Source organism: Oncorhynchus mykiss, chromosome 15 (genome assembly GCF_057628025.1).
Source record: "Oncorhynchus mykiss isolate SJ-2025 chromosome 15, ASM5762802v1, whole genome shotgun sequence".
Lineage (NCBI taxonomy): Eukaryota > Metazoa > Chordata > Actinopteri > Salmoniformes > Salmonidae > Oncorhynchus > Oncorhynchus mykiss.
The window spans coordinates 16,336,645-16,362,311 of record NC_143036.1 but is presented as its reverse complement, the minus strand read 5'-3'; the positions used below and the strand labels follow the sequence as shown (position 1 = coordinate 16,362,311).

At 39.4% G+C, this 25,667-nt stretch overlaps 2 protein-coding genes, 1 non-coding gene and 1 pseudogene across 4 annotated transcripts; 2 read left to right on the top strand and 2 right to left on the bottom strand.

The window, feature by feature from the left end:
• The first annotated feature begins 1,607 nt into the window (after positions 1 to 1,607).
• Positions 1,608 to 3,142, top strand: LOC100135941 (corticotropin releasing factor precursor). The gene is given in 2 exon segments (NM_001124286.1): positions 1,608 to 1,711; positions 2,234 to 3,142. A coding segment is annotated over 1 exon segment (504 nt). The 5' UTR covers positions 1,608 to 1,711; positions 2,234 to 2,252; the 3' UTR covers positions 2,757 to 3,142.
• Positions 3,143 to 4,594: 1,452 nt separating this feature from the next.
• On the bottom strand, positions 4,595 to 13,774 carry LOC110489687 (tripartite motif-containing protein 55). 2 transcript variants are annotated; one of them, XM_021562454.3, is made up of 8 exons: positions 13,444 to 13,774; positions 12,874 to 13,043; positions 10,636 to 10,819; positions 10,357 to 10,452; positions 9,494 to 9,727; positions 9,364 to 9,386; positions 9,107 to 9,231; positions 4,595 to 7,240 (listed from the first exon to the last, which is right to left on the bottom strand). In XM_021562454.3, the coding sequence occupies exons 1-8, from the start codon at positions 13,561 to 13,563 to the stop codon at positions 7,140 to 7,142; spliced, it is 1,053 nt and encodes a 350-aa protein (XP_021418129.2). In that variant the 5' UTR covers positions 13,564 to 13,774; the 3' UTR covers positions 4,595 to 7,139. The 2 variants fall into 2 exon arrangements, with proteins under 2 accessions (XP_021418129.2, XP_021418130.2); XM_021562455.3 differs by having other exon boundaries at positions 10,636 to 10,816; positions 13,444 to 13,772.
• Positions 13,775 to 15,217: 1,443 nt separating this feature from the next.
• Positions 15,218 to 15,303, top strand: trnay-gua (transfer RNA tyrosine (anticodon GUA)). Its single transcript is given in 2 exon segments — positions 15,218 to 15,254; positions 15,268 to 15,303. It is a non-coding gene; the product is annotated as a tRNA-Tyr (tRNA).
• Positions 15,304 to 16,626: 1,323 nt separating this feature from the next.
• LOC110490928 (dnaJ homolog subfamily C member 5B-like) lies at positions 16,627 to 24,984 on the bottom strand (annotated as a pseudogene).
• Positions 24,985 to 25,667: the final 683 nt, after the last annotated feature.

Sequence of the window (25,667 nt, the reverse complement as noted above, 5' to 3'; positions counted from 1 at the left end):
AGACTGGCCATCCCACATATGCTCTCTCTAATTCTCTCTTTCTTTCTCTCTCTCGGAGGACCTGAGCCCTAGGACCATGCCCCAGGAATACCTGACATGATGACTCCTTGCTGTCCCCAGTCCACCTGACTGTGCTGCTGCTCCAGTTTCAACTGTTCTGCCTTATTATTATTCGACCATGCTGGTCATTTATGAACATTTGAACATCTTGACCATGTTCTGTTATAATCTCCACCCGGCACAGCCAGAAGAGGACTGGCCACCCCACATAGCCTGGTTCCTCTCTAGGTTTCTTCCTAGGTTTTGGCCTTTCTAGGGAGTTTTTCCTAGCCACCGTGCTTCTACACCTGCATTGCTTGCTGTTTGGGGTTTTAGGCTGGGTTTCTGTACAGCACTTTGAGATATCAGCTGATGTACGAAGGGCTATATAAATAAATTTGATTTGATTTGATTTGGTCGTCTGCTTCAATAGCCACCACCACCAGTCCACTCTGAGCTATTGAATCATTATTTGCCTGTTTGTGGCCAGCCTGTTAGCTTGCACAATTCATTCCATTCTCCTTCGACCTCTATCATCAACAAGCTGTTTTTGCCCACGGGACTGACGCTGACACTTTTTTTTTTGTCACACCATTCTCGGTAAACCCTAGACATTGTCATGTGTGAAAAGTCCAGGAGGTCGGACGTTTCTGAGATACTGGAACCAGCGCGCCTGCCACCGACGATTATACCACTCTCAAAGCCGTTTAGGTCACTGGTTTGCCCATTCTAATGTTCAATCAAACAGTAACTGAATGCCTTGGTGCCTGTCTGCCTGCTTTATCTAGCAAGCCACGGCCACGTGACTCACTGTCTTTTTGTGAATGGGGTGGTGTACCTAATAAACTGGCCATTCAGTGTATGTTGGTGTGTAATCATGTTTAAGAAAAGTTGAGGAACTCTAATCAACAGACAGTGCTTTAAAAGGGCCATATATTTGTATTTTAAAAAAAAGTTGAGCTAGTAAGCTCCTATAGCATTCCGAACATTCTGTTCAAGACATTTTAAGCGATTGACATTAAATATTGGACAATGCATTTCAGACCAATCTGTTGTTCTTGAAGTTGATTAGTACAATTATATTAATTTAGAATGTACTCTGAGGTAATCTGTTATAAATATTCATCATGTCTCAGCAATATTTTATTTCTAATTTCTAATTCAGGGCACAAAGTCTGGCATTTGATTGTCTGAGTGAGAATCATTTTGAGAAGTGCACCACCAAAATTACAATTCTGCCCATTTTCTGAACAGGACTTGTGCATGACATAATACAGGTCTCCTTTTTGTAGAACAGACCAGCCACTGAGATAAAGAACAACTATAGACAAATAATTATGTCTGCATCCAAGCCTGTGTGCGTGTTAGAAAATATGTTGTATTCTAAACACACACACACACGCACACAACCAACATTTATGACTCATCTCATTCAAACTACCCCAGACTTTCACAGATGCGTTCATTCAAGTTACACCAATGTAACTCCGCGCATACGCAATCTCTGAGCTCAGAGCGTGACACTTGTCGCGGGTCTTGGCTATATAAATCCAAACTGCCGTGCTTTATTTGAAGAACTCCTTATACACATTTCTTGATCCATCACTCGTGGAAGAGGAAGAGAGTTCTCAACAAATACCTAAAATCCAGGGACACAACGACTCAACTGAAGGTATGAGACCATATATGCTGGCAACAAGTCCATGCATAGATCATACTTCATTTTAAAATGTTATTTTCACTTGTGTGTTGGAAGGTGCCATTACATGTTATTCCTCAACATGGAAAGCTGTTCATAGATTTCCACATTAACTTGATGGATACGCAAAGATGCACGCATAATTCATATATTCCCTCTCTGCTATCTCGTTTTGATTTTGTGGACGTTTCACCAACCCCTGGATTTATGGCCCACTAAATGGATTACTTTGCATGTACACATTCTATTTAATTTATTTCTGGCTGTAAATTCCTAGTCTGATAATGGCTGAGATGACAGGAATTTAAAATGATAGACAGTGTATTCTCATCACAATTGAAAAACTTTTACTTAAGTCATGCACATGTAGTTTATATTATCCTGCAACTTCATCGCATGCAACGAATGCCTCTCAATTTTATGAACAAAACGTATTGTACAAAAATTATAATGATTGAGGGAGACTTGAAGTTAATTGTCTCCATTCTTCTTCAGATCTCGTTGAACCCCTGACATGAAGCTCAATTTCCTCGTCACCACCGTGGTTCTGCTCATTGCTTTCTTACCGCGCTATGAGTGTAGGGCTATCGAGAGCCCTGGCGCTGTCCAGCGCGCCACCGCTCCACATCACGACGCGCAGCAACAGTCTCTTCCCCTCCTGACGCGACATGGAGAGGAATACTACATCCGACTGGGAAACGGGAACCGCAACTCTGTTGCGTCCGCACCTGAAGGCATGTACCCAGAGGGCTCCCCAGCGGTCTACAACAGAGCCTTGCAGCTCCAACTGACGCAGCGTCTTCTACAAGGCAAAGTTGGGAACATCAGCCGGTTCGTCAGCGGCTTCGCGAACCAGCTCGACGACTCGATTGAGAGGGGGAGGAGGTCCGATGATCCGCCGATATCTCTAGATCTTACGTTCCACATGCTCCGACAGATGATGGAGATGTCCAGAGCTGAACAGTTACAGCAACAAGCCCATAGCAACAGAAAAATGATGGAGATCTTCGGGAAATGAAAATGACATCCATCCATCCGCCAAAGATTTGTTTTTACATTTAGCACAAAACACACAGTATTCTGTACCATAGTGCTGCTTTTCCATCTTTGTTTAGAATTATTTATTTTATAGCTTTAACCTGACGGTGGAGACTAAATGGGCTTGTAGGTTACTTGTAATTATGATTGTAGCCTATATCATGCAAGATAAAGTATGTCCTATGAATTTGTATTAGGCTATTGTTGTTGAAGTTCTACGTCAAAACTGTAGAATATACACGATTCTGTCTCTCTTTCATTAAGACAAAAACATATTTTTTTGGTAGATCTTATAGGCTTAGGAAATTACGTTTTATTGTATGTTATGTTATTTAAGTTTGTTAATAAACTTATGAGCAACCAGTACATTTTTGTTGTGCAAGAGAATGTCTTATACTTATATTTTTCAATAAAATCTGAAAAGTTGTTTGCACTTCTCTGTGGATATTTGTAAATTCTACAGTTTATCGCCCATATAGTTAGCCATTTGAATCTAAATTTGGTTTTGTATAAATACTGGACACAAACTTTTCACTGATCTGAAGTGTCTGGCAAAAAAACCTAAACATGATTATCTGTATAGCCTACAGTAGTCCGTACAATAGAATAGCGTTTGAGGATGGAGCAAGAGCGTTTCTTTCAATCCTGCAGATGTCTAATTGCATGTGCTTTGAAAAGCAGCACCTGTCCAATGGCAATAGTCACTATACCATGTGTCATGCAGTGAGAAAGAAGTCCAAAAAGAAAGAGAGATTATGTTTACTCTTAATCATAAAGATAAACAAAATGTGTTTTTCCTGTCCTTGAACTGATTTAGGATCAGCTCGCTGCCACAAGTCTGAAACACTCACACAAAAGGATACAGAATTCAAAACAAGAAACATATAGTGAAATGACTATTGTTAATGCATTTATATTAACCTACTGATGATTTGTGCCACCAAATTGATCCAGACAAGGTAAAGAAAAAATGACATTAGAATCAAAGTCAGAGAATCACTGGACATGTGAGCACAATAACAAGCTGAGAGGAGTTAGTGAGATGACCATTGCCTCAAAGGAGCCTCCTTACAATTCAAGCCTCATCTACCTAGCTGTTTCAAAGCACTCCTCTATGAAGGAGCGCCACTCATTACACAGTCCAAGGCACTGCTTCATTAGTGACAAGACAACAAAAAGTCAGGAACACCAGATGTGCTCTTTCTTGTGTGAGATGAGAGTGGCACGCGTCTGTGTGCCCTGATGCTTGATCCGTAGTGTCAACATAAACAAAACAACTGTGTCTGTGAGTCATTCAGCTTATTGTCTGCCCTACATAGCAACAGGGGGCTCATTACAGTGTGGAGCCTAAATTGTAAATGTTGCAGTGAACCATGCTGTGAACAGTGAACCATGCTGTGAACAGTGAACTATTCTGTGAACAGTAAACTATGCTGCAAACCTGATTGACAAGATAAGTAAATGATGGATCTGGATCCGGGTGTGTGGATTGTTAAAGCACCACCACAAGATTCACCTTACACACACACACACACACGCCCTTCACTGGGCTGGAAGACACTATTTGGATTACGCAACAAGCTCCCTGACATCGTTAGCTGAACTGATGCAGTGAGATGTGTGAACTAACGCCTGTTTACTGCTAAGGGGAGGCATAAGGGAAATACCACATAGAGAAATGGTGCTGGAGGCCAATGGAAATGACTTTGGCCCACATGCCCTGAATGGTCTATACTCTGCTGGAAGACAAAGTATCTACAGTGAGGCAGTAAAGACAATGGTGCATTACGATTTTCTGCACAAAGGAAGAAGGACACCTGAACAAACAAGCGGTTTTATTCACACACTTTATGCATGCAATATAATGTACACTGTGACAAAATGCAGGCAAAATATCTTCTTTCTTCTTCTATTTTTGAGAGAAGTCTGCTTGCCATCTCTTACAGTAATTGAAAAACCTAGCCATGTATATATTAAACCTGGAGTGCCTTCAGAGCGCTTTCACTCCTGTTGACTTTCTCCACATTGTGTTGTTACAGCATGAATTTATAATAGATTACATCACTGGCCTACACACAATACATCATAATGTCAAAATGGAATAATGTTTTTAGACATTTTAAAAAATGGATCAAAAATGAAAAGCTGAAATGTCTTGAGTCAATCAGTATTCAACCCCTTTGTTACGGCAAGCCTAAATAAGTTCAGGAGTAAACATTTGCTTAACAAGTCACATAATAAGTTCCATGGACTCACTCTGTGTGCAATAACAGTGTTTAACATGATTTTTGAATGACTACCTCATCTCTGTACCCCCACATACAATTATATCTAAGGTCCCTCAGTCGAGAAGTGAATTTGAAACACAGGTTCAACCACAAAGACCAGGGTTATTCCAATGCTTCGCAAAGAAGGGCACCTATTGGTAAATGAGTAAAAAAAAAAAAAAAACAGATATTGAATATCCCTTTGAGCATGGTGAAGTTATTATTTACATTTTGGATGGTGTCTCAATATACCCAGTCACTACAAAGATACAGGCGTCCTTCCTAACTCAGTTCCCAGAGAGGAAGGAAACCATTTCACCTTGAGGCCAATGGTGACTTTAAAACAGTTACAGAGTTGAATGGCTGTGATAGGATAAAACTGAGGATGGGTCAACAACATTGTGTTACTCCACAATACTAACCTAATTGACAGAGTAAAAAGAAGGAAGCCTGTACAGAATACAAATATTCCAAAACATGCATCCTGTTTGCAATAAGGCACTAAAGTAAAACTGCAAAAAAATATGCAAAGAAATGTACTTTATGTCCTGAATACAAAGCATTATATTGTTGGCAAATTGAACACAACAAAACCACAGAGTACCACTCTTCATATTTTCAAGCAAGGTGGTGGCTGCATCATGTATGCTTGTCATCAACAAGAACTAGGGAGTTTTAGGAGGTATAAAAATAAACAGGATGGAACTAAGCACAGAGAAAATCCTAGAGAAAAACCTGATCTAGTCTGCTTTCCAACAGACACTGGGAGGAAAATTCTCTTATCAGGACAATAACCTAAAACACAAGGCCAATTATACACTGGAGTTGCTTACCAAGACAACATTGAATGTTACTGGGTGGCCTAGTTACAGTTCTGACTTAAATAGGCTTGAAAATCTATAGCAAGACTTTAAAATGGCTGTCTAGCAATGATCAACAACCAACTTCACAGAGATTTAAGTTTTTTAAATGAGCAAATATTGTACAATCCAGGTGTGGAAAGCTCTTAGAGACTTACCCAGAAAGACTGATCTGTAATTGCTGCCAAGGTGATTCTAACATGACTCATACATTTTTCATAAATATTTTACAAATGTTCTAATTTAATTTTTCACATAGACATTACAGTGTTTTATGTAGATCGTTGACAAAAATGAAATCAATTTGAATCCCACCTTGTAACAAAATGTGGAAAAAGTAAAGGGGTGTGAATACTTTCTGAAGGTACTGTATATATTATTATACTATGTGAATTCATAATGTAACCAAATATATATATTTTTGTATACTTTTTCAGTAAAAAAATAACAATAAAAGGCAAAAAAATCTTCTGGAAGTTCTTGTTTGAGATGTTCAGCTGATGATATTCTCTAATGATGTAGTTCAGACGGTGGCATCTTGCCAAATTCATTAAAGAAACAACACTGCTGCTTAGACAAAACTCTACAACGGCAGTCTGAGGGAAAACTAAAATTAGCCACAAAAAAACTACCTTGTTAGCATATTTCTTTAACAGATCAAATTTAAATCAGGCTAAAAAGTCTTCCTATAGTGAACTTCCTGACTCCTGAAATGCACTCCTATTGGGAAAAAAACATGTCCACATCCAGCTGCATCCAACCACAGCTTTGGGAGGAAGTCCCAGGAGAGTTTTGTGTCAGAAGGCTCTATCTATCACCTGTGCAGGTGTGCTTCAGGTAGATGTTGTCCATAGGCACTGATCATGGATCAGCTTAGCTTTCCCCAATCCTAACCTTAACCATGAGGAGGGAAAACTCAAAACTGACATTAGACCAATGTCCAGGGGCAACTTCATCCTACTCCTGCAGGAAGTATCTATGAGTCTGGATCAAAGATGGTGGATAAATTAAGATGTCCCTCTCAGGCCGTTTACCACTGAAAAAAAAGGATCAGTTCCGGTCTGATTAACGAGGTGGCTCTCACATAGGCTTCAATGCATTAGCAGCTGGGTTTGGTCTGCTTAGTTCATTGACTCTATATGAACCAGAAAAAATGAGGGAGTCTGATGTCTCACTTCCTCTCCATCTCTGTTTGGGCCATGGCTGATGGTTGGCTGTGCTCTGTGGTTGGCTGAGTTAAGGGGCGGGGGATGGGAGTGGGGCAGCTGTTGAGGCTCCACCTCCTACTTCAGCCTCTGCCTTTCCCCCATCTACCTCCTCATACTCATCTTCGTCATCTACAGACAGAGGGATATGGAAGTGAGAGATAAATGTCTGATAAACAACAACGCAAGAACTACATATACTGCCCATGGAAAGCTTAATATACAGTTAAAGTCAGAAGTTTACATACACTTAGGTTGGAGTCATTAAAACTCGTTTTTCAACCACTCCACAAATTTCTTGTTAACAAACTATAGTTTTGGCAAGTCGGTTAAGGACATCGGCAAGTCGGTTAGGACAAGTCGGTAAGGACATTGTTTACAGGCATATTATTTAACTTATAATTCACTGTATCACAATGCCAGTGGGTCAGAAGTTTAGATACACTAAGTTGACTGTGCCTTTAAACAGCTTGGAAAATTCCAGAAAATTATGTCATGGCTTTAGAATCTACTAATATGGTAATTGACATCATTTGAGTCAATTGGAGGTGTATCTTTGGATGCATTTCAAGGCCTACCTTCAAACTCAGTGCATTTTTGCTTGACATCATGGGAAAATCAAAAGAAATCAGCAAAGACTTCAGAAAACAAATTGTAGACCTCCACAAGTCTGGTTAATCCAATTTCCAAACGCCTGAAGGTACCATGTTCATCTGTACAAACAATTGTACTCAAGTATAAACACCATGGGACCACGCAGCCGTCATACTGCTCAGGAGGGAAACGCATTCTGTCTCCTAGAGATGAGCGTACTTTGGTGCGAAAAGTGCAAATCAATCCCAGAACAACAGCAAAGGACCTTGTGAAGATGCTGGAGGAAACAAGTATAAAGGTATCTATATCCACAGTAAAACAAGTTCTATATCGACATAACCTGAAAGGCCGCTCAGCAAGGAAGAAGCCGCTGCTCCAAAACCACCATAAAAGAGCCAGACTATGGTTTGCAACTGCACATGGGGACAAATATTGTACTTTTTGGAGAAATGTCCTCTGGTCTGATGAAACAAAAAATAGAACTGTTTGGCCATAATGACCATCATTATGTTTGGAGGAAAAAGGGGGAGGCTTGCAAGCCGAAGAACACCATCCCAACCGTGAAGCATGGGGGTTGCAGCATCATGTTGTGGGGGTGCTTTGCTGCAGGAGGGACTGGTGCACTTCACAAAATAGATGGCATCATGAGGAAGTAAAATTATGTGGATATATTAAAGCAACATCTCAAGACATCAGTCAGGAAGTTAAAGCTTGGTCGCAAATGGGTCTTCCAAATGGACAATGACCCCAAGCATACTTCCAAAGTTGTGTCAAAATGGCTTAAGGACAGCAAAGTTAAGGTATTGGAGTGGCCATCACAAAGCCCTGACCTCAATCCTGTAGAAGATTTGTGGGCAGAACTGAAAAAGCGTGTGTGCGAGCCAGGAGGCCTACAAAGCTGACTCAGTTACACCAGCTCTGTCAGGAGAAATGGGCCAAAATTCACCCAACTTATTGTGGGAAGCTTGTGAAAGGCTACCTGAAACGTTTGACCCAAGTTAAACAATTTAAAGGCAATGCTACCAAATACTAATTGAGTGTATGTAAACTTCTGACCCATGTGATGAAAGAAATAAAAGCTGAAATAAGTCATTCTCTCTACTATTATTCTGACATTTCACATTCTTAAAATAAAGTGGTGATCCTAACTGACCTAAGACAGGGAATTTTAACTAGGATTAAATGTCAGGAATTGTGAAAGACTGAGTTTAAATGTTTTTGGCTAAGGTCTATGTAAACTTCCGACTTGAACTGTAGATTTCGCCTAGCCTGTTTTCAGTTAAATAAAGATGACAGCCCGGAAACAAGGAAAGTAAACCACACAAGACAATTGAGATGCACCCCACCCTGCAGGAGCAGACAGAATGAGACACAATATGATGTTTCACTACCAACTCTTCCTACCTGAGATGAAGTCAATGCTACGCAGGGCCCTGCCCTCTCTCCAGAAATTAACGGTGTAGTGATCCATCGCCTCATATCCTTGCTCCACCTTCTCCAGGTGGGAGGTACTCGACGCCTCCCCAGTCCTGACACACACACACACACACACACACACACAGGGAGAGAGTCAGGCTTTACCTTATTGTGTATGGTTTTTAGAGATATGTACATAATGCGGTACATGATACACACTTTGTTCCGTCAGCATGTGTACTCACCTTTTAAGGAGGCCTTTTACAGTCTGTAAGACAGAGAAATTGAAAGGGTTACTCTAAATTCCTGATTTATGTGAAAAGTTGAATCAGGATTGAAGCCTGAATGTTAAGGGAGAGTGTTTGTGTCAGTCACCTGTAGGAAGACAGCCATCTCTGGTTCCTCCAAGGTCTGTATGCCTGTCTCTACGGTCTTACAGCTCTGCTCCAGGTGCTCTTTGTACTTCTTGGTTAGACCACGAATGTAGTTGAGCTTCTCTTCCTGCTCGGCCACCACCTTAGAACTTAAGTCCCTCTTCCTCTCCTCCAAGATGGCGTACAGATGGTCAAACTTCTCACACAGCTGGGACTTCTGCCTCCTGCCATTCTCCTGTGCGCAGGCAACCACACACACATGGACGGACAGACAGACGGACACAAACACACAAGCGTTTTCTCCAGTTGCCTTGCCTAATGATCATGACCCAGCTCTGAACACGACCCAGCTCTGAACACAACCCAGCTTTGACCATGACCCAGCTCTGAACAAGAACCAGCTCTGCATGACAATCCTGGGTAACACCACCACGGGTGACACAGAGGGGACTGGAGCCACTCCAGCTTCCTCCCCAGTACAGTTGTTACTAGCTCATCAACTCCAGTGTGTGTGTGTGTGTGTGTGTGTGTGTGTGTGTGTGTGTGTGTGTGTGTGTGTGTGTGTGTGTGTGTGTGTGTGTGTATGTGTCCGCTCTCTCCCCATCAACTCTCCTCTTGGTTTCTCAGTGTGAGAGAGAAACGGCACAATACTTAGTGTGTTTGTTGGTATGTGTGAGGGAGGACAAAGTGTCCAAACTTATTCATTTATTTTTGTGGGTGATAGAAACAAACAGATTTAGAACACCTTTTATTTTTTGTATAGGGGGGCTCAATACAGTAACATCCTGGTTTCAGTTGGCTGTGTTAGTGAGAAGCAGACAGACAGAGACAGAAATACAGGTGCTGCCACACTGGCCCAGTCACCTCTATGGTCTGGCAGGTCTCCTTTAACTGACTGATGATGCCCTGGATCCTGTCGTTGTTCCCCACCATCATCGCTATCCCGTCAGTCAACTCCGTCTGGGGACACGCAGTACACGTACACACACACACACACACAGAGCCAAAACGGATCAGTCACTGAGAGAGTTGCAATGCACTGACATGCGCAGGAGGCAACTGTCCCATTTCACCTACTGTGCATCTCCTGAAGATGTTTTCCTACATCAGTCAAGACCATACAGCAGATAGTTGGGTCCTCACCTTCTGTGTCTGGTACATGCTTTTGAGAGGCGCCACCTCACAGTCCTGGTGGGCTCCAAACACCTTGCACATGGAGCAGGTGGGCACGCTGTGGGTCACACAGTAGATGTTGATCTTCTCCTCCTTGTGCTCTTGGCACATGGCCTGCTCCTCTGTCCTCTCTGGGGCCGCTGGCTTGGCGCTGCTGGAAGGGGGAGGGAGACATGATGAGACTCCCAATACTAGGGGTGCATCTTACTGTAATAGTTTAGTGGCTTCCTCTCCTGATCTGTTTCCTTCCACTGGCTGTTGTGAATCAGGCTGCCTGCCCATGATAACTGAACATCATTCAGTCATGATAGCCTATCAAGGTCATGATAGGCTACATCACATCCTAAACCTTAAGCATCTGTACAAACAGTATCTAAATTGAGTGACGTGCGTGTCATACCTTAGTTTTTAGTCACCCTTCCTCCCAACACATACGTACGTACGTACGTACGTACGGACGTACGCACGCACGCGCACACACACACACACACACACACACGTCGGCTGGCAGTATATCATTGTATGACTCGGACCAGAGACCTCCTGCCAACCAAATCAACCCTCTGACTCACTGTGGGACCATGGGTTAATATGGGCACCAGCGGCTGGGTGACATATACACTGCCTTTAAGCACGCAAAACTACACAATAAGCAAGCGTACCTCTCCTTCTCTTTTTTCCTCTATCAAGCTAGTGAATGTCCTCAAACACACAGAGCACCCCTCACCTCCATTCCACTCTATCCCTCTCTATGTCGAGCGAAAGAGTTTTGTCTCGTGAATAAAGTCTGAAGCGTTAAGCGTGATGTCGAGTGAAAGGACAGTAGAGAGCTAGATTACATTGCCTCAGGGTTCCTATTCTTCATAGCAACACATTCATCTGATGGATTCGTATAGCACTAAACCCTCTAGCAGACACCATAGATAAGATGACACTCTCACTACAAAAACGCGGACACTTAGCTCATTTTAGCTAGCGGGAGTTAAATATAAACAGTAATCCGTCATGTAAATGTGATGTTTGTGATCTACGTACTTCCTTGACTGTATTTAGCTCCAGCTGTTGTCATCGCTGTGGCTTCTGGAGGGAGAACATCTGATTGAAGGACGTCATCTACTACTGTATTTCATTATTTCTTTATCAACACTATTTTATGACCTACTACTAGTCACCTTCATCAGCCACCATTTGTCTTTATAAGGCAGCCTGGAATACTTGTACACGAGGCCAGAAAAGTAGTCAAGATTGTTGAAAACATTCAGTATGAGTGGCAGCAGGAGTTTTTCCACAGTAAAGATTGAGGCCCAGCTTTGTCTTGGTCAGGTGTCAGGTCATGTGATGAGGAATCAGGAAAAATAACACGTTTCAACACTGGAGTTTCAACACATTTTTAATGTAGGCTGTATGTAGTTTTTCAGAGCTATCATTATACAGTGGGGCAAAAAAAGTATTTAGTCAGCCACCAATTGTGCAAGTTCTCCCACTTAAAAAGATGAGAGAGGCCTGTAATTTTCATCATAGGTACACTTCAACTATGACAGACAAAATTAGAAAAAAAATCACATTGTAGGATTTTTAATGAATTTATTTGCAAATTATGGTGGAAAATAAGTATGGATTTATGGATTTTTTTTCTCATTTTGTCTGTCATAGTTGAAGTGTACCTATGATGAAAATTACAGGCCTCTCTCATCTTTTTAAGTGGGAGAACTTGCACAATTGGTGGCTGACTAAATACTTTTTTGCCCCACTGTATATGTCACTGTCAATGCCCTAACTGGCCTATTTTAACAATTCACTGTTCGTCTTCATGTAAGCAATTCACTAACATATTGCAAGTAGTATTAGAGCCTGGGAATGTAATAAGATGGGTGAATAAGATAAGGAAATTACACATAAAAAAGCATTTTACCCTGAACTCACAAAATAGAGTAAGTGGATGTTTGTATTTAGTTTGTGGTACAGCAGGACCGTGATGGTAGTGGTGGTGGTAGTGATGGTAGTGTCTGAGACAGACTCTATTTCTTTTATAATTACTATTTAAAATGATTCCTGTAACAAGTACTGTAACAAGCTAGTGAGAACATGGAGAAAATGGTTTCCCCCCAGTTTGCTCATCTGTTCATGCACCTTGGCTGGAAAGTGAAGTACAGGCACTGGAAGTATTATTTTTCCTTTGGACTCCTATATAGTGTACGACTCTCTCACCTGGTGGACTCCTGTTTGAACATGTCGATGATGTTCTCCACCAGCAGGTTCCTCTGGAGCCCGTAGACCCCATGGCGGTCCAGGACCACCTCGTGCCTGCAGGACGGGCACCGGAAACGGCCACCGGAGGTCACTGACCCCCCTCTGGTTGGGAGGTATGGGTTGGAGGCCTAGACAGGATAGAACAGACAGGGGCATATTAAAATGTATACCAAATGTAATACCTATTATTGTCTATGCCTAATATTTAATGTGTAATACTATAGTCACATTTGAGGCTACACAAAAATGACATGGGTGCACATAGCTGAGATTGAACACTGCAATGGCTCATGGGAAACAACAACAACAAGATAAAATAAAACACAAAATGAGAACAGTGCAGAGGTTTTGGTGTACATAGCCTATGGGCATGGACAAGAAACAAACAAAAACAATATCCCTGATATACAGTAAAACTAGTTGTTATAGACCAACAAATAATATAGTTTGTAGATTAAACATGGTTTAATATATATGTCTACCAGAAAATACATAGCTATTACTTACGTTATTGCAGGACTACTTTACCTGAAAGATATCATTGGCACACTTTCTACACAGGTTGTGTTGACACGGTAAAATGACCACTGGTTTTGTAAATGTTTCCAGGCAGATGGGACAAATCAACTGCTTCTCCAAATTGTCCATGACGTTTCTCTTCTGATACACACCCACTCACTCCGTTAAGACGTTAAAAGTGTCAAATGAATAATAAGAAATTGTTAATTCGGCATTATAACGTCCCAAGCCGCTTATTTCGGAGTAAAATTGAAAAGTAGGCCCGTGGTAATTGCTCCGGTTCAAGCTGTTCCTCACACTGAGTATAGTGTGGCACCCAAACTGACTGCTCGAGCGGGTGTCAGGGCTGTTTTTAGAAAGTGTCAGGTCGAAGGTTGCCATGTTTACTTGCCCATATATGAAAATGAGTCTAGATAGGGCTTGGGCAGTTAATGATTCCTCGCAGTAGTCTTTAAACTGACCCCATTTAATGTAAAGCTGTGTGTCATCAAACTGTTAGCCTATATGCAAATATCATTGTATAACAAAAGTGGCTGAGGATGTGTTGTTCAGGGGAACAACATGAAAATGTGACATAACAGGCTATTTATATTGGCTGTGGTAGGATTTACATTTTGGACTCAACTGATGTTTTGATGAGCATCGCAGTTTGTTGGTAATCCTAGGGGAGTTCAGTAAACCTACTAGACTTTCAGTGGGCGCCCTGAAACTGTAAAAAATTGACGAACGCTCTACCATTTGAGTTTGTGATTATTACATTTGCAAATTAGAATCCACCTGTGTCTGATGAACAGTGGCATACACACTATGATTGAGTATAAAAGCAGTATAATGAGCCAATTTGATGTATTATGGTATTTTAAAATAATATTTACGCATATAAAACGTATCAGAATATATGATCAGCATCATGAACAGTATGTCGTAGTGTAAACAGTACAGTATCTCGCAGATCAAGGAAGGAACGTTCATCCAGTTCATGTTTCAAAACATTCTAATGTTAATCATTCAGATACATCGTATCAGAATTTTTCATATGAATACATAGCAACACATGACTGGCTACAAAGTAATTTCAATGTTTATTTATGGAAAATAGACAACAACACTGATTGGGAAGGTCGGGAAAAGATTTGGAGAATGCGGGCATCGATCCCGCTACTTCTCGCATGCTAAGCGAGCGCTCTACCATTTGAGCTAATTCCCCTTCCTATACAATGGCAGCAGTGACTCATATAAATGCATCAGGCTATTTAGAATGACGCGTTGAACGTGAGTAGCTGGTTAGATACTATGTTGCCACCTCCCTCTCGAAATTAAACTTTTTAGTCTGTCGTCAGAGTAACAACAGCTTATATGACACTTTAATTTAGGAAACAGTTCATTACCACCATGTCAACCTTATTAGAAAAGTTCGCTAACGTCGTTACAGCTAGTTTAGTTTTAGTCTAGGAATATACAGAGTACTGTCCTAGATTTGATTAATGGTTGCACACGGCCTCAGTATATTTGACACGGCTCATTCTCGCTAGCTCGTAACGTTAAATCGTAACGTTAAATGTGTTGAATGCGTTTGAAGTGAGATGTAGCTAGCTACCGTTAGCTATGTGCATATCTCGTTTGTTTTTATAATTCGCAATCTAAATATGTGACTGCTAAAATGTCGTCTACTCGGATATATTATTCGACGCTAAGTAATTAATTACAGAAAGTAAACTCGGACACTAACCAGCCACACATTGTTACTTATAGATAGCCCGCTAGTCAACAGCTTCATGTACTCCCTTCGATAGCTCAGTTGGTAGAGCGGAGGACTGTAGAGGTTACATAGCGATCCTTAGGTCGCTGGTTCAAATCCGGCTCGAAGGAGGATTTTTTTGCTCACCTGATTGTGAAACCAGACCTAACAACAAATTTAAGTATAATTTGTACGCCTATATGTTTGTAAGATGCGTAATGTAATTACAAAAAACGTTGTTGAAGTAACTTTTCAAAAAGGAAAGTCTATTGCCACATGACACAATTCTAAATCTCTCAATCCTTTCACAGCCATACTTACGCCTACTATACTGTATAACAAACAACACAAAACAATAACAAACACAAAACACATTGCACACAAAGGAACACTCATTCATAATTTACAAAGTGTAGTCAAGGGGTGGAATGGAGGTCTTCTGGGATCTACATCAGGGAATGAATCCCCCTTAGACCTGGGTTCAAATAATATTTAGGGTATTAAGGAAGGAATTATTTAGATATATTTTTGTTGTTGTTGAAAAGACAAGTTTTTGAATATTGGAATTTATTTGGAAATACACTTGGAGCGTCTGCATCCCATGCATTCAACCCAGGTATTTGAAAATAGTATTTTAAATAACTATTTGAAAATAATTTCAAATAGTAGGCTATTTTAGGGAATTATTTGAAAAAACTTGAACATACTTCCAATATAAGTAGATAATTCAGGGCACATTATTTAAAAATGCTAAAACACACAGAAAATAAGTATTTACAGTGCATTCAGAAAGTATTCAGACCTCTTGACTTTTTCCACATTTTGTTACATTACAGCCTTATTTTACAATGGATTAAATAGTTTTTTCCCCTCATCAATCTACACACAATACCTCATAATGCTAAAGCAAAAACTGTTTAAAAAAATAAAGTTATTAAAAATAAAAGGCTTGTCCTCATGGCTTGGTTTTTGCTCTGACATGCACTGTCAACTGTGGGACCTTATAGGTAGGTAGGTGCCTTTCCAAATCATGTCCAATCAATTGAATTTACCACGGGTGGACTCCATTCAAGTTGTAGAAATCTCAAGGATGATCAATGGAAATAGTATGTACCTGAGCTCAATTTCGAGTCTATTAGCAAAGGGTCTCAATACTTATGTAAATATGGTGTTTCTGTTTTAAAAAATATATACATTTGCAAACATTTCTAAAAACCTGTTTTTTCACTTTGTCATTATGGGGTGTTTAGATGGAGCAGGAAAAATATTTATTTAATCCATTTCACAATAATGCTGTAACAAAATGTGGAAAAAGTAAAAGGGTCTGAATACTTTCTGAATGCACTGTAAATAACAAATACTTAAATACACATGTATTTGAACCCAGGGCTGGAATCCCTATGACATCACCAGTCCTCTAATGTCTGCTCTCAGGTGTGTTAGGGATAGGCCTGTCATCCGTCACCAATCAACCTGGTCTTCTTGCTGGTATTGGTTGGTTGCTGTATTATGGGGATGTCGCCAGCATCTGATCAATTTATCAGTGCATTAGTTTATGTTGTAATGTTACACAGAACTATGAAAATATGTCATATCCTCCAAAACTGTCCTAGAAATAAGCCTACTACAGGTGTAGGATCTTCATTTGAGCCAGTTTGATACAGCAGGAATAATCCTGCAGCAACAGGAAATGTGAATTATTATGTGGTTTATAATGAATGGAATTTTTTTTGTAGGGGCAAATCAAGTCTAATATTTAAAGTGGAAATTACAAACTTTAGAAGCTTTTTAAACCTTAACTACTCTACAAGTTTGCAAAAAGAGTGATCAAGTTAAGATCCTACATTTGTACACTAACTATAGGAAGTGACGTCTAGCCTCCTGCTGCCGGTTGTCCTTTTGGCACCACAGACTAGGCACAGCCTGGCTGGCTTGAAGGGCGGCTTTAATCACTTCAATTACCCTGGGCTATCCCTACAGTAGTAGGTACAATTCCTATTGGTACATGCTCACAATAAATATGTTATCATAAGCAATGTGTTCTGAAGCCAAATATATGAGTAGGCCTTCTTATCATCCCCCCATGATGGCTGAGAGACTTTGCAGTGAGTGCTGGAAACAAAGGCCATTGTGAGATGGGGCTCAAAATAACTGCTTATGGAAACACATTTAGAGATGTGACTCAGAGGCAGTAATTATCAGTTATGTTGGAGAACTGCAGCAGACATGAAGAATAAAATCACACCCAACCTCCCACAGCTAACTGGCACCAGAGCAATGTATCATATCCAAATATCTGGCCCAAATATATCAAGTCTCTTTATTTTCATTAACAGGCTGACTTGGTGCGTTGGAGAAAACATTGAATTCACAGTCTATGCCATTCCGCTGTCTTCGTGACTTTGCTTTCACATCAAAGTCACTTCGCAGCATCAAATGTTTTCCCTTTAATAGATGAGGAAGTATCGATACGGTAGGAGAGTGATGTAGGAAGAGCTTATTAAAAGGGTTGCTGCTGTTGTTTCAACAGAAGGATAATAAAACTGCGAACTATAGGCTAATTCTGAAGCAGTAAGAGATAGTGTGTGCGGCTTGCTCAGGGTAGAAGTTGCCCTTAGGCACAGCATTAGCTTACCCTCCCAGAGTCCTAACCTTATTAGGAAGATGAAAGGCAAAACTGACCTCAGTTCAGTGTCAAGGGGCAATTTCATCCTTCTCAGTGGGGCTCACCTGGCTCTCTGTTTCAAAACCCTGCTGAACATTGTAGCTGCGAACACCCTCCAGGTGTGTGCTGCTCACCTGTCTCCATGTCTGTGCGGATCTGCTCCCCCAGGTTGCCAGGGAAAATGTAGGTGTCGGGGTCCTCCTCCCCAGGGGTTTTGGTTTTTGCACATCCCACAGCAGCAGTTCAAGCGGCAGCACAGGCAGCAGCAGAAGTAGCAGCCTGTTAGCATGTTACAGACCATAAACAGGATGGACATAGACTATTCACTATTAACACATGAACATAGACTAGATTTCCTTTTTCACACACGCACACACACACACACACACACACACACACAGACACAGACACACACACACACACACAATTTCTACCTGACGAAACCCACCTTTGCCCACCAACTGGAGAGCATGAAATAAACGTTGAACTTCTCTCAAAACTGCTGAGCCACGTACAGCCTGAGGGAGACAAAGCTGTTGTAGATGTTCCTCTTGGAAGCATCTGGCAGGACGGAGTGGGCATTGTTGAGCTCCTTGAATTTATCTGTGGCGTTCAAGTTCTCTGGGTTCTTGTCTGGATGATGTTTCAAAGCAAGCTTTTTGAATATAATTTTTTTTATTACGAAATGGAAATGGAATGGAAATGGAAAAGATTATTCACTCCAGAAGGCTAAGCTAGCCGAAATGCCATCTTCTTCATTGTTACTATCTTGCTACTTTATGGTCTTATCTAATGCTTTCAGTAAGAGGCTGCACTATTATCTCTCATTTCCAAGTTGAGATCTTTTCCCATGTTTCAGTGTGTATCCTGGCATCTCTAGACGCATTCCTGTCTACACTCTCAATACCTGCAGATCACTCTGAATACCTGCAGATCACTCTGAATACCTGCAGACCACTCTCAATATCTGCAGATCACTCTCAATACCTGCAGATCACCTGCAGACCACTCTCAATACCTGCAGATCACTCTCAATACCTGCAGACCACTCTCAATATCTGCAGACCACTCTCAATACCTGCAGATCACTCTCAATACCTGCAGATCACCTGCAGACCACTCTCAATACCTGCAGATCACTCTCAATACCTGCAGACCACTCTCAATATCTGCAGATCATTCTCAATACCTGCAGATCACTCTCAATATCTGCAGATCACTCTCAATACCTGCAGATCACTCTGAATACCTGCAGATCACTCTCAATACCTGCAGATCACTCTGAATACCTGCAGATCACTCTCAATACCTGCAGACCACTCTCAATATCTGCAGATCACTCTCAATACCTGCAGATCACCTGCAGACCACTCTCAATACCTGCAGATCACTCTCAATACCTGCAGACCACTCTCAATATCTGCAGATCACTCTCAATACCTGCAGATCACTCTCAATACCTGCAGATCACTCTGAATACCTGCAGATCACTCTGAATACCTGCAGACCACTCTCAATATCTGCAGATCACTCTCAATACCTGCAGACCACTCTCAATAACTGCAGACCACTCTCAATAACTGCAGACCACTCTCAATAACTGCAGACCACTCTCAATACCTGCAGATCACTCTCAATACCTGCAGATCACTCTCAATACCTGCAGATCAGATCCAGTCAGCAGTCAGCACCTTAGCAACTAGTGACAAAGATGGGGTGAGAACCCTCAACCCTCACATCTGTCAACACACACACCTGCCAGGCATTAGTACAATACTGATATAAGCACAGTTTTAGTTGGAATAGCATGTATAGCACAATTAAAAGTTTTCTAAGTCAGGCTAGAAAATGTGTAGATATTGTTGACAGACACCATGAAATAAATATAACCCCAGTCAGCTTTGCATAAAATAATACATACAACTAAAGTCAGCTTTACATAAAACAATATATATAACCCCAGTCAGCTTTACATAAAACAATACATGAAACTACAGTCAGCTTTACATAAAACAATACATGAAACTACAGTCAGCTTTACATAAAACAATACATGTAACTACAGTCAGCTTTACATAAAACAATACATGTAACTACAGTCAGCTTTACATAAAACAATACATGAAACTACAGTCAGCTTTACATAAAACAATACATGTAACTACAGTCAGCTTTACATAAAACAATACATGTAACTACAGTCAGCTTTACATAAAACAATACATGTAACTACAGTCAGCTTTACATAAAACAATACATGTAACTACAGTCAGCTTTACATAAAACAATACATGAAACTACAGTCAGCTTTACATAAAACAATACATGTAACTACAGTCAGCTTTACATAAAACAATAAATATCACTACAGTCAGCTTTACATAAAACAATAAATATCACTACAGTCAGCTTTACATAAAACAATACATGAAACTACAGTCAGCTTTACATAAAACAATACATGTAACTACAGTCAGCTTTACATAAAACAATACATGTAACTACAGTCAGCTTTACATAAAACAATACATGTAACTACAGTCAGCTTTACATAAAACAATACATGAAACTACAGTCAGCTTTACATAAAACAATACATGTAACTACAGTCAGCTTTACATAAAACAATACATGTAACTACAGTCAGCTTTACATAAAACAATACATGTAACTACAGTCAGCTTTACATAAAACAATACATGTAACTACAGTCAGCTTTACATAAAACAATACATGAAACTACAGTCAGCTTTACATAAAACAATACATGTAACTACAGTCAGCTTTACATAAAACAATAAATATCACTACAGTCAGCTTTACATAAAACAATAAATATCACTACAGTCAGCTTTACATAAAACAATACATGTAACTACAGTCAGCTTTACATAAAACAATACATGTAACTACAGTCAGCTTTACATAAAAAAAAAAAATATCACTACAGTCAGCTTTACATAAAACAATACATGTAACTACAGTCAGCTTTACATAAAACAATACATATAACCCCAGTCAGCTTTACATAAAACAATACATGTAACTACAGTCAGCTTTACATAAAACAATACATGTAACTACAGTCAGCTTTACATAAAACAATACATGTAACTACAGTCAGCTTTACATAAAACAATACATGTAACTACAGTCAGCTTTACATAAAACAATACATGTAACTACAGTCAGCTTTACATAAAACAATACATGTAACTACAGTCAGCTTTACATAAAACAATACATGTAACTACAGTCAGCTTTGCATAAAACAATACATATAACCCCAGTCAGCTTTACATAAAACAATACATGAAACTACAGTCAGCTTTACATAAAACAATACATGTAACTACAGTCAGCTTTACATAAAACAATACATGTAACTACAGTCAGCTTTACATAAAACAATACATGTAACTACAGTCAGCTTTACATAAAATAATACATGAAACTACAGTCAGCTTTACATAAAACAATACATGTAACTACAGTCAGCTTTACATAAAACAATAAATATCACTACAGTCAGCTTTACATAAAATAATACATGAAACTACAGTCAGCTTTACATAAAACAATACATGTAACTACAGTCAGCTTTACATAAAACAATACATGTAACTACAGTCAGCTTTACATAAAACAATACATGTAACTACAGTCAGCTTTACATAAAACAATACATGTAACTACAGTCAGCTTTACATAAAACAATACATGTAACTACAGTCAGCTTTGCATAAAACAATACATGTAACTACAGTCAGCTTTACATAAAACAATACATGAAACTACAGTCAGCTTTACATAAAATAATACATGTAACTACAGTCAGCTTTACATAAAACAATACATGAAACTACAGTCAGCTTTACATAAAATAATACATGTAACTACAGTCAGCTTTACATAAAACAATAAATATCACTACAGTCAGCTTTACATAAAACAATAAATATCACTACAGTCAGCTTTACATAAAACAATACATGTAACTACAGTCAGCTTTACATAAAATAATACATGTAACTACAGTCAGCTTTACATAAAACAATAAATATCACTACAGTCAGCTTTACATAAAATAATACATGAAACTACAGTCAGCTTTACATAAAACAATAAATATCACTACAGTCAGCTTTACATAAAATAATACATGTAACTACAGTCAGCTTTACATAAAACAATAAATATCACTACAGTCAGCTTTATATAAAACAATAAATATCACTACAGTCAGCTTTACATAAAACAATAAATATCACTACAGTCAGCTTTACATAAAACAATACATGTAACTACAGTCAGCTTTACATAAAATAATACATGTAACTACAGTCAGCTTTACATAAAACAATACATGTAACTACAGTCAGCTTTACATAAAACAATACATGAAACTACAGTCAGCTTTACATAAAACAATACATGTAACTACAGTCAGCTTTACATAAAATAATACATGTAACTACAGTCAGCTTTACATAAAACAATAAATATCACTACAGTCAGCTTTACATAAAATAATACATGAAACTACAGTCAGCTTTACATAAAACAATAAATATCACTACAGTCAGCTTTACATAAAATAATACATGTAACTACAGTCAGCTTTACATAAAATAATACATGTAACTACAGTCAGCTTTACATAAAACAATAAATATCACTACAGTCAGCTTTACATAAAATAATACATGTAACTACAGTCAGCTTTACATAAAATAATACATGTAACTACAGTCAGCTTTACATAAAACAATAAATATCACTACAGTCAGCTTTACATAAAATAATACATGAAACTACAGTCAGCTTTACATAAAACAATAAATATCACTACAGTCAGCTTTACATAAAATAATACATGTAACTACAGTCAGCTTTACATAAAACAATAAATATCACTACAGTCAGCTTTACATAAAATAATACATGTAACTACAGTCAGCTTTACATAAAATAATACATGTAACTACAGTCAGCTTTACATAAAACAATAAATATCACTACAGTCAGCTTTACATAAAACAATACATGTAACTACAGTCAGCTTTACATAAAACAATACATGTAACTACAGTCAGCTTTACATAAAACAATACATGTAACTACAGTCAGCTTTACATAAAACAATACATGTAACTACAGTCAGCTTTACATAAAACAATACATGTAACTACAGTCAGCTTTACATAAAACAATAAATATCACTACAGTCAGCTCTACATAAAACAATAAATATCACTACAGTCAGCTTTACATAAAATAATACATGTAACTACAGTCAGCTTTACATAAAATAATACATGTAACTACAGTCAGCTTTACATAAAACAATACATGTAACTACAGTCAGCTTTACATAAAATAATACATGTAACTACAGTCAGCTTTACATAAAACAATACATGTAACTACAGTCAGCTTTACATAAAACAATACATGTAACTACAGTCAGCTTTACATAAAACAATACATGTAACTACAGTCAGCTTTACATAAAATAATACATGTAACTACAGTCAGCTTTACGTAAAAAAAATGTTCTCGCTCTCTCTTTTTTTGCTGTATATTGTAATTTGACATTAACATTTGATGAGGCTCCGAAGCACGTCTGCTTGTTCATTTTTCATGATGCCAACATGCTCGGAAAATGCCACTATGTTTACATATTCATTAACAACAAACAAGGGCTGCTCAAAAGCTAACCATTTGGATGGTTCCTGAAAGTGAATTCCAATTAGACTAATTAAGAACGACTAATTGTAATGGCACCTGTATGCGTCTGAAGTGAATTCATATTATAAGTCATTAGATTCTGACTTACTACTGTACGTGTCGGAGTGCTTCCAATGGAAATGTATTGGTGAAATGAGAGAGAAGGCAAGGTATGCAAGAGGTCTTGACAGACATATTTTGGTTGAAATGTAAGTTACAGTATGTAGGTTAAAATAGTTGTCCTAAACAAAATCTACATTAAAATGCGGAATTACATTGCAAAATATAATTGAAAACAGCTTGGGTTATTGCTGAGTGAATTGATCTTGAGTAAGCATCAAAGGCCCCTGTCATGACACAATAACTAGATTAAGGTTGAGTACGGGGACCAGTAGGTTTTTATCAGAAGCTCTTCATGTTGTAGGAAGTCTGTTCTTCTGTTTTATTGTAAGGTTCAGGTACTACTTGTTGTGTGGGTACATAGAAAGTGGGGCTGCAGCCATAACGCTAGGGTCTATTCCCAACGTGTTCTCACAAGCTTCCGAGTACACCCGCCCTTGCATATGGCGGGCGCACACACACACACCTACACGCACGCCTGCACGCACACGCACACACACACACACACATACACACACACACACACACACACACACACACACACACACACACAGGAATCTTGTATAAGCCCTGACCTGAGTACAACAAGGGGTGCCATCTGTTCTGTAGTATTAATATTTTAGTTTTATGGAAGTAATATTGTATTCATGCAGCTATCTGACAATAACTGTCTGTGATTATAAAAGGTCTTGTAGCAGTCAGTCAGAGTGTCTGTCTGACTCACAAAGTCTTGTTTTTTGTCTCCTGAAAAACGGCCCATTAAAATCATTCCCACTGACCTCAATAGACATGGGTTGTTACATGCCATTTGTTTGTGCTTTCCAGCACACGTTGCATGGTCACAGATCAACGTATAACCTGCTTCTGTGGAGAAAATGATCTTCGTATACTAACAAAAACAGTGCAGAGTATATAGAATTAAATGGATGGAACGTTTTATATGGGTTAACATGCTCAAAGGGTTGCTGTCAGTGATGTAGTATGCAGTTCAGTTTCTCCATTGAGGCATACGGTTGGTTATCTGTTGTCTGTTGTTTGTCTGGTTACTCCACTAACTAGCCAAATGACTCCCAAATTGTGTGTCCTATAGAAACAACCTGATGGGTCGGCCCAAATATTTAAGTGGGTCACCCACTGGTTTAACCAAGCACACAGCTCAAGAAGTGAGGTGAAAGTGTGTCTGTGTGTGCCTGTAGGACTTATTGATGTCGTCCAGTGTACAGGTCTTTTGGAGGCCCAGGACTAAGTATAGGGCCTCTCCTGAGGTGGACAGGGAACGCTGCCTTTGTTCCGACATATTCTCTCACCATTACCTGCACAACACAGCAACCACAATGATTTGATTCTTGATATTGACTGTGTGGTTGTTCAGCTGATCCACTGATCTATCAGTAATGGTATACTGTTCACACAGCATCTCTATTCAGCATTGATAGAACTGCTATAATTAGTAACAAAGAATTTTCCACAGGGATTGTACCGTTCCATTGTTTTATCACTATGTTATCTCCAACACTCTATTCGATCTAAGAGTTGCTAAAGACATTGTCAAAATTCATCAGAGAACACCAACATGAGAGAACTTGTCACCTTACTGTTTTAACATGGACTACGAACGCAAACACCAAACAACAGAACCGAAAAGACTTAACTAAGAGAACTTTTAGCCAATCACATCCTCTGCATTTGTCCACAGTTATTCCTCTTTCCCGTTCCTCTCTCTCCTAACTGTTCCTCTGTCCAGACCGTCAGCTCCAGTGCTCCAGTCGTCCCTGGGAGAGACAGACAGGTCAGTGGATTCAGGTGTCTGCTCTGTGCAGGACTAGTTCAGAGGATGAGATGAAGAAAACATACAGGCAGATAGTCATGTGTTCAGGTTTCAGCAGGCCCAGCCGCCAGTGGCCCTAACATGATTGGCTGGATGTTGGGTTGGGGTTTAAAGGGGAGTTGGAAGTAGGTCTACTATATTGCAGGATACTG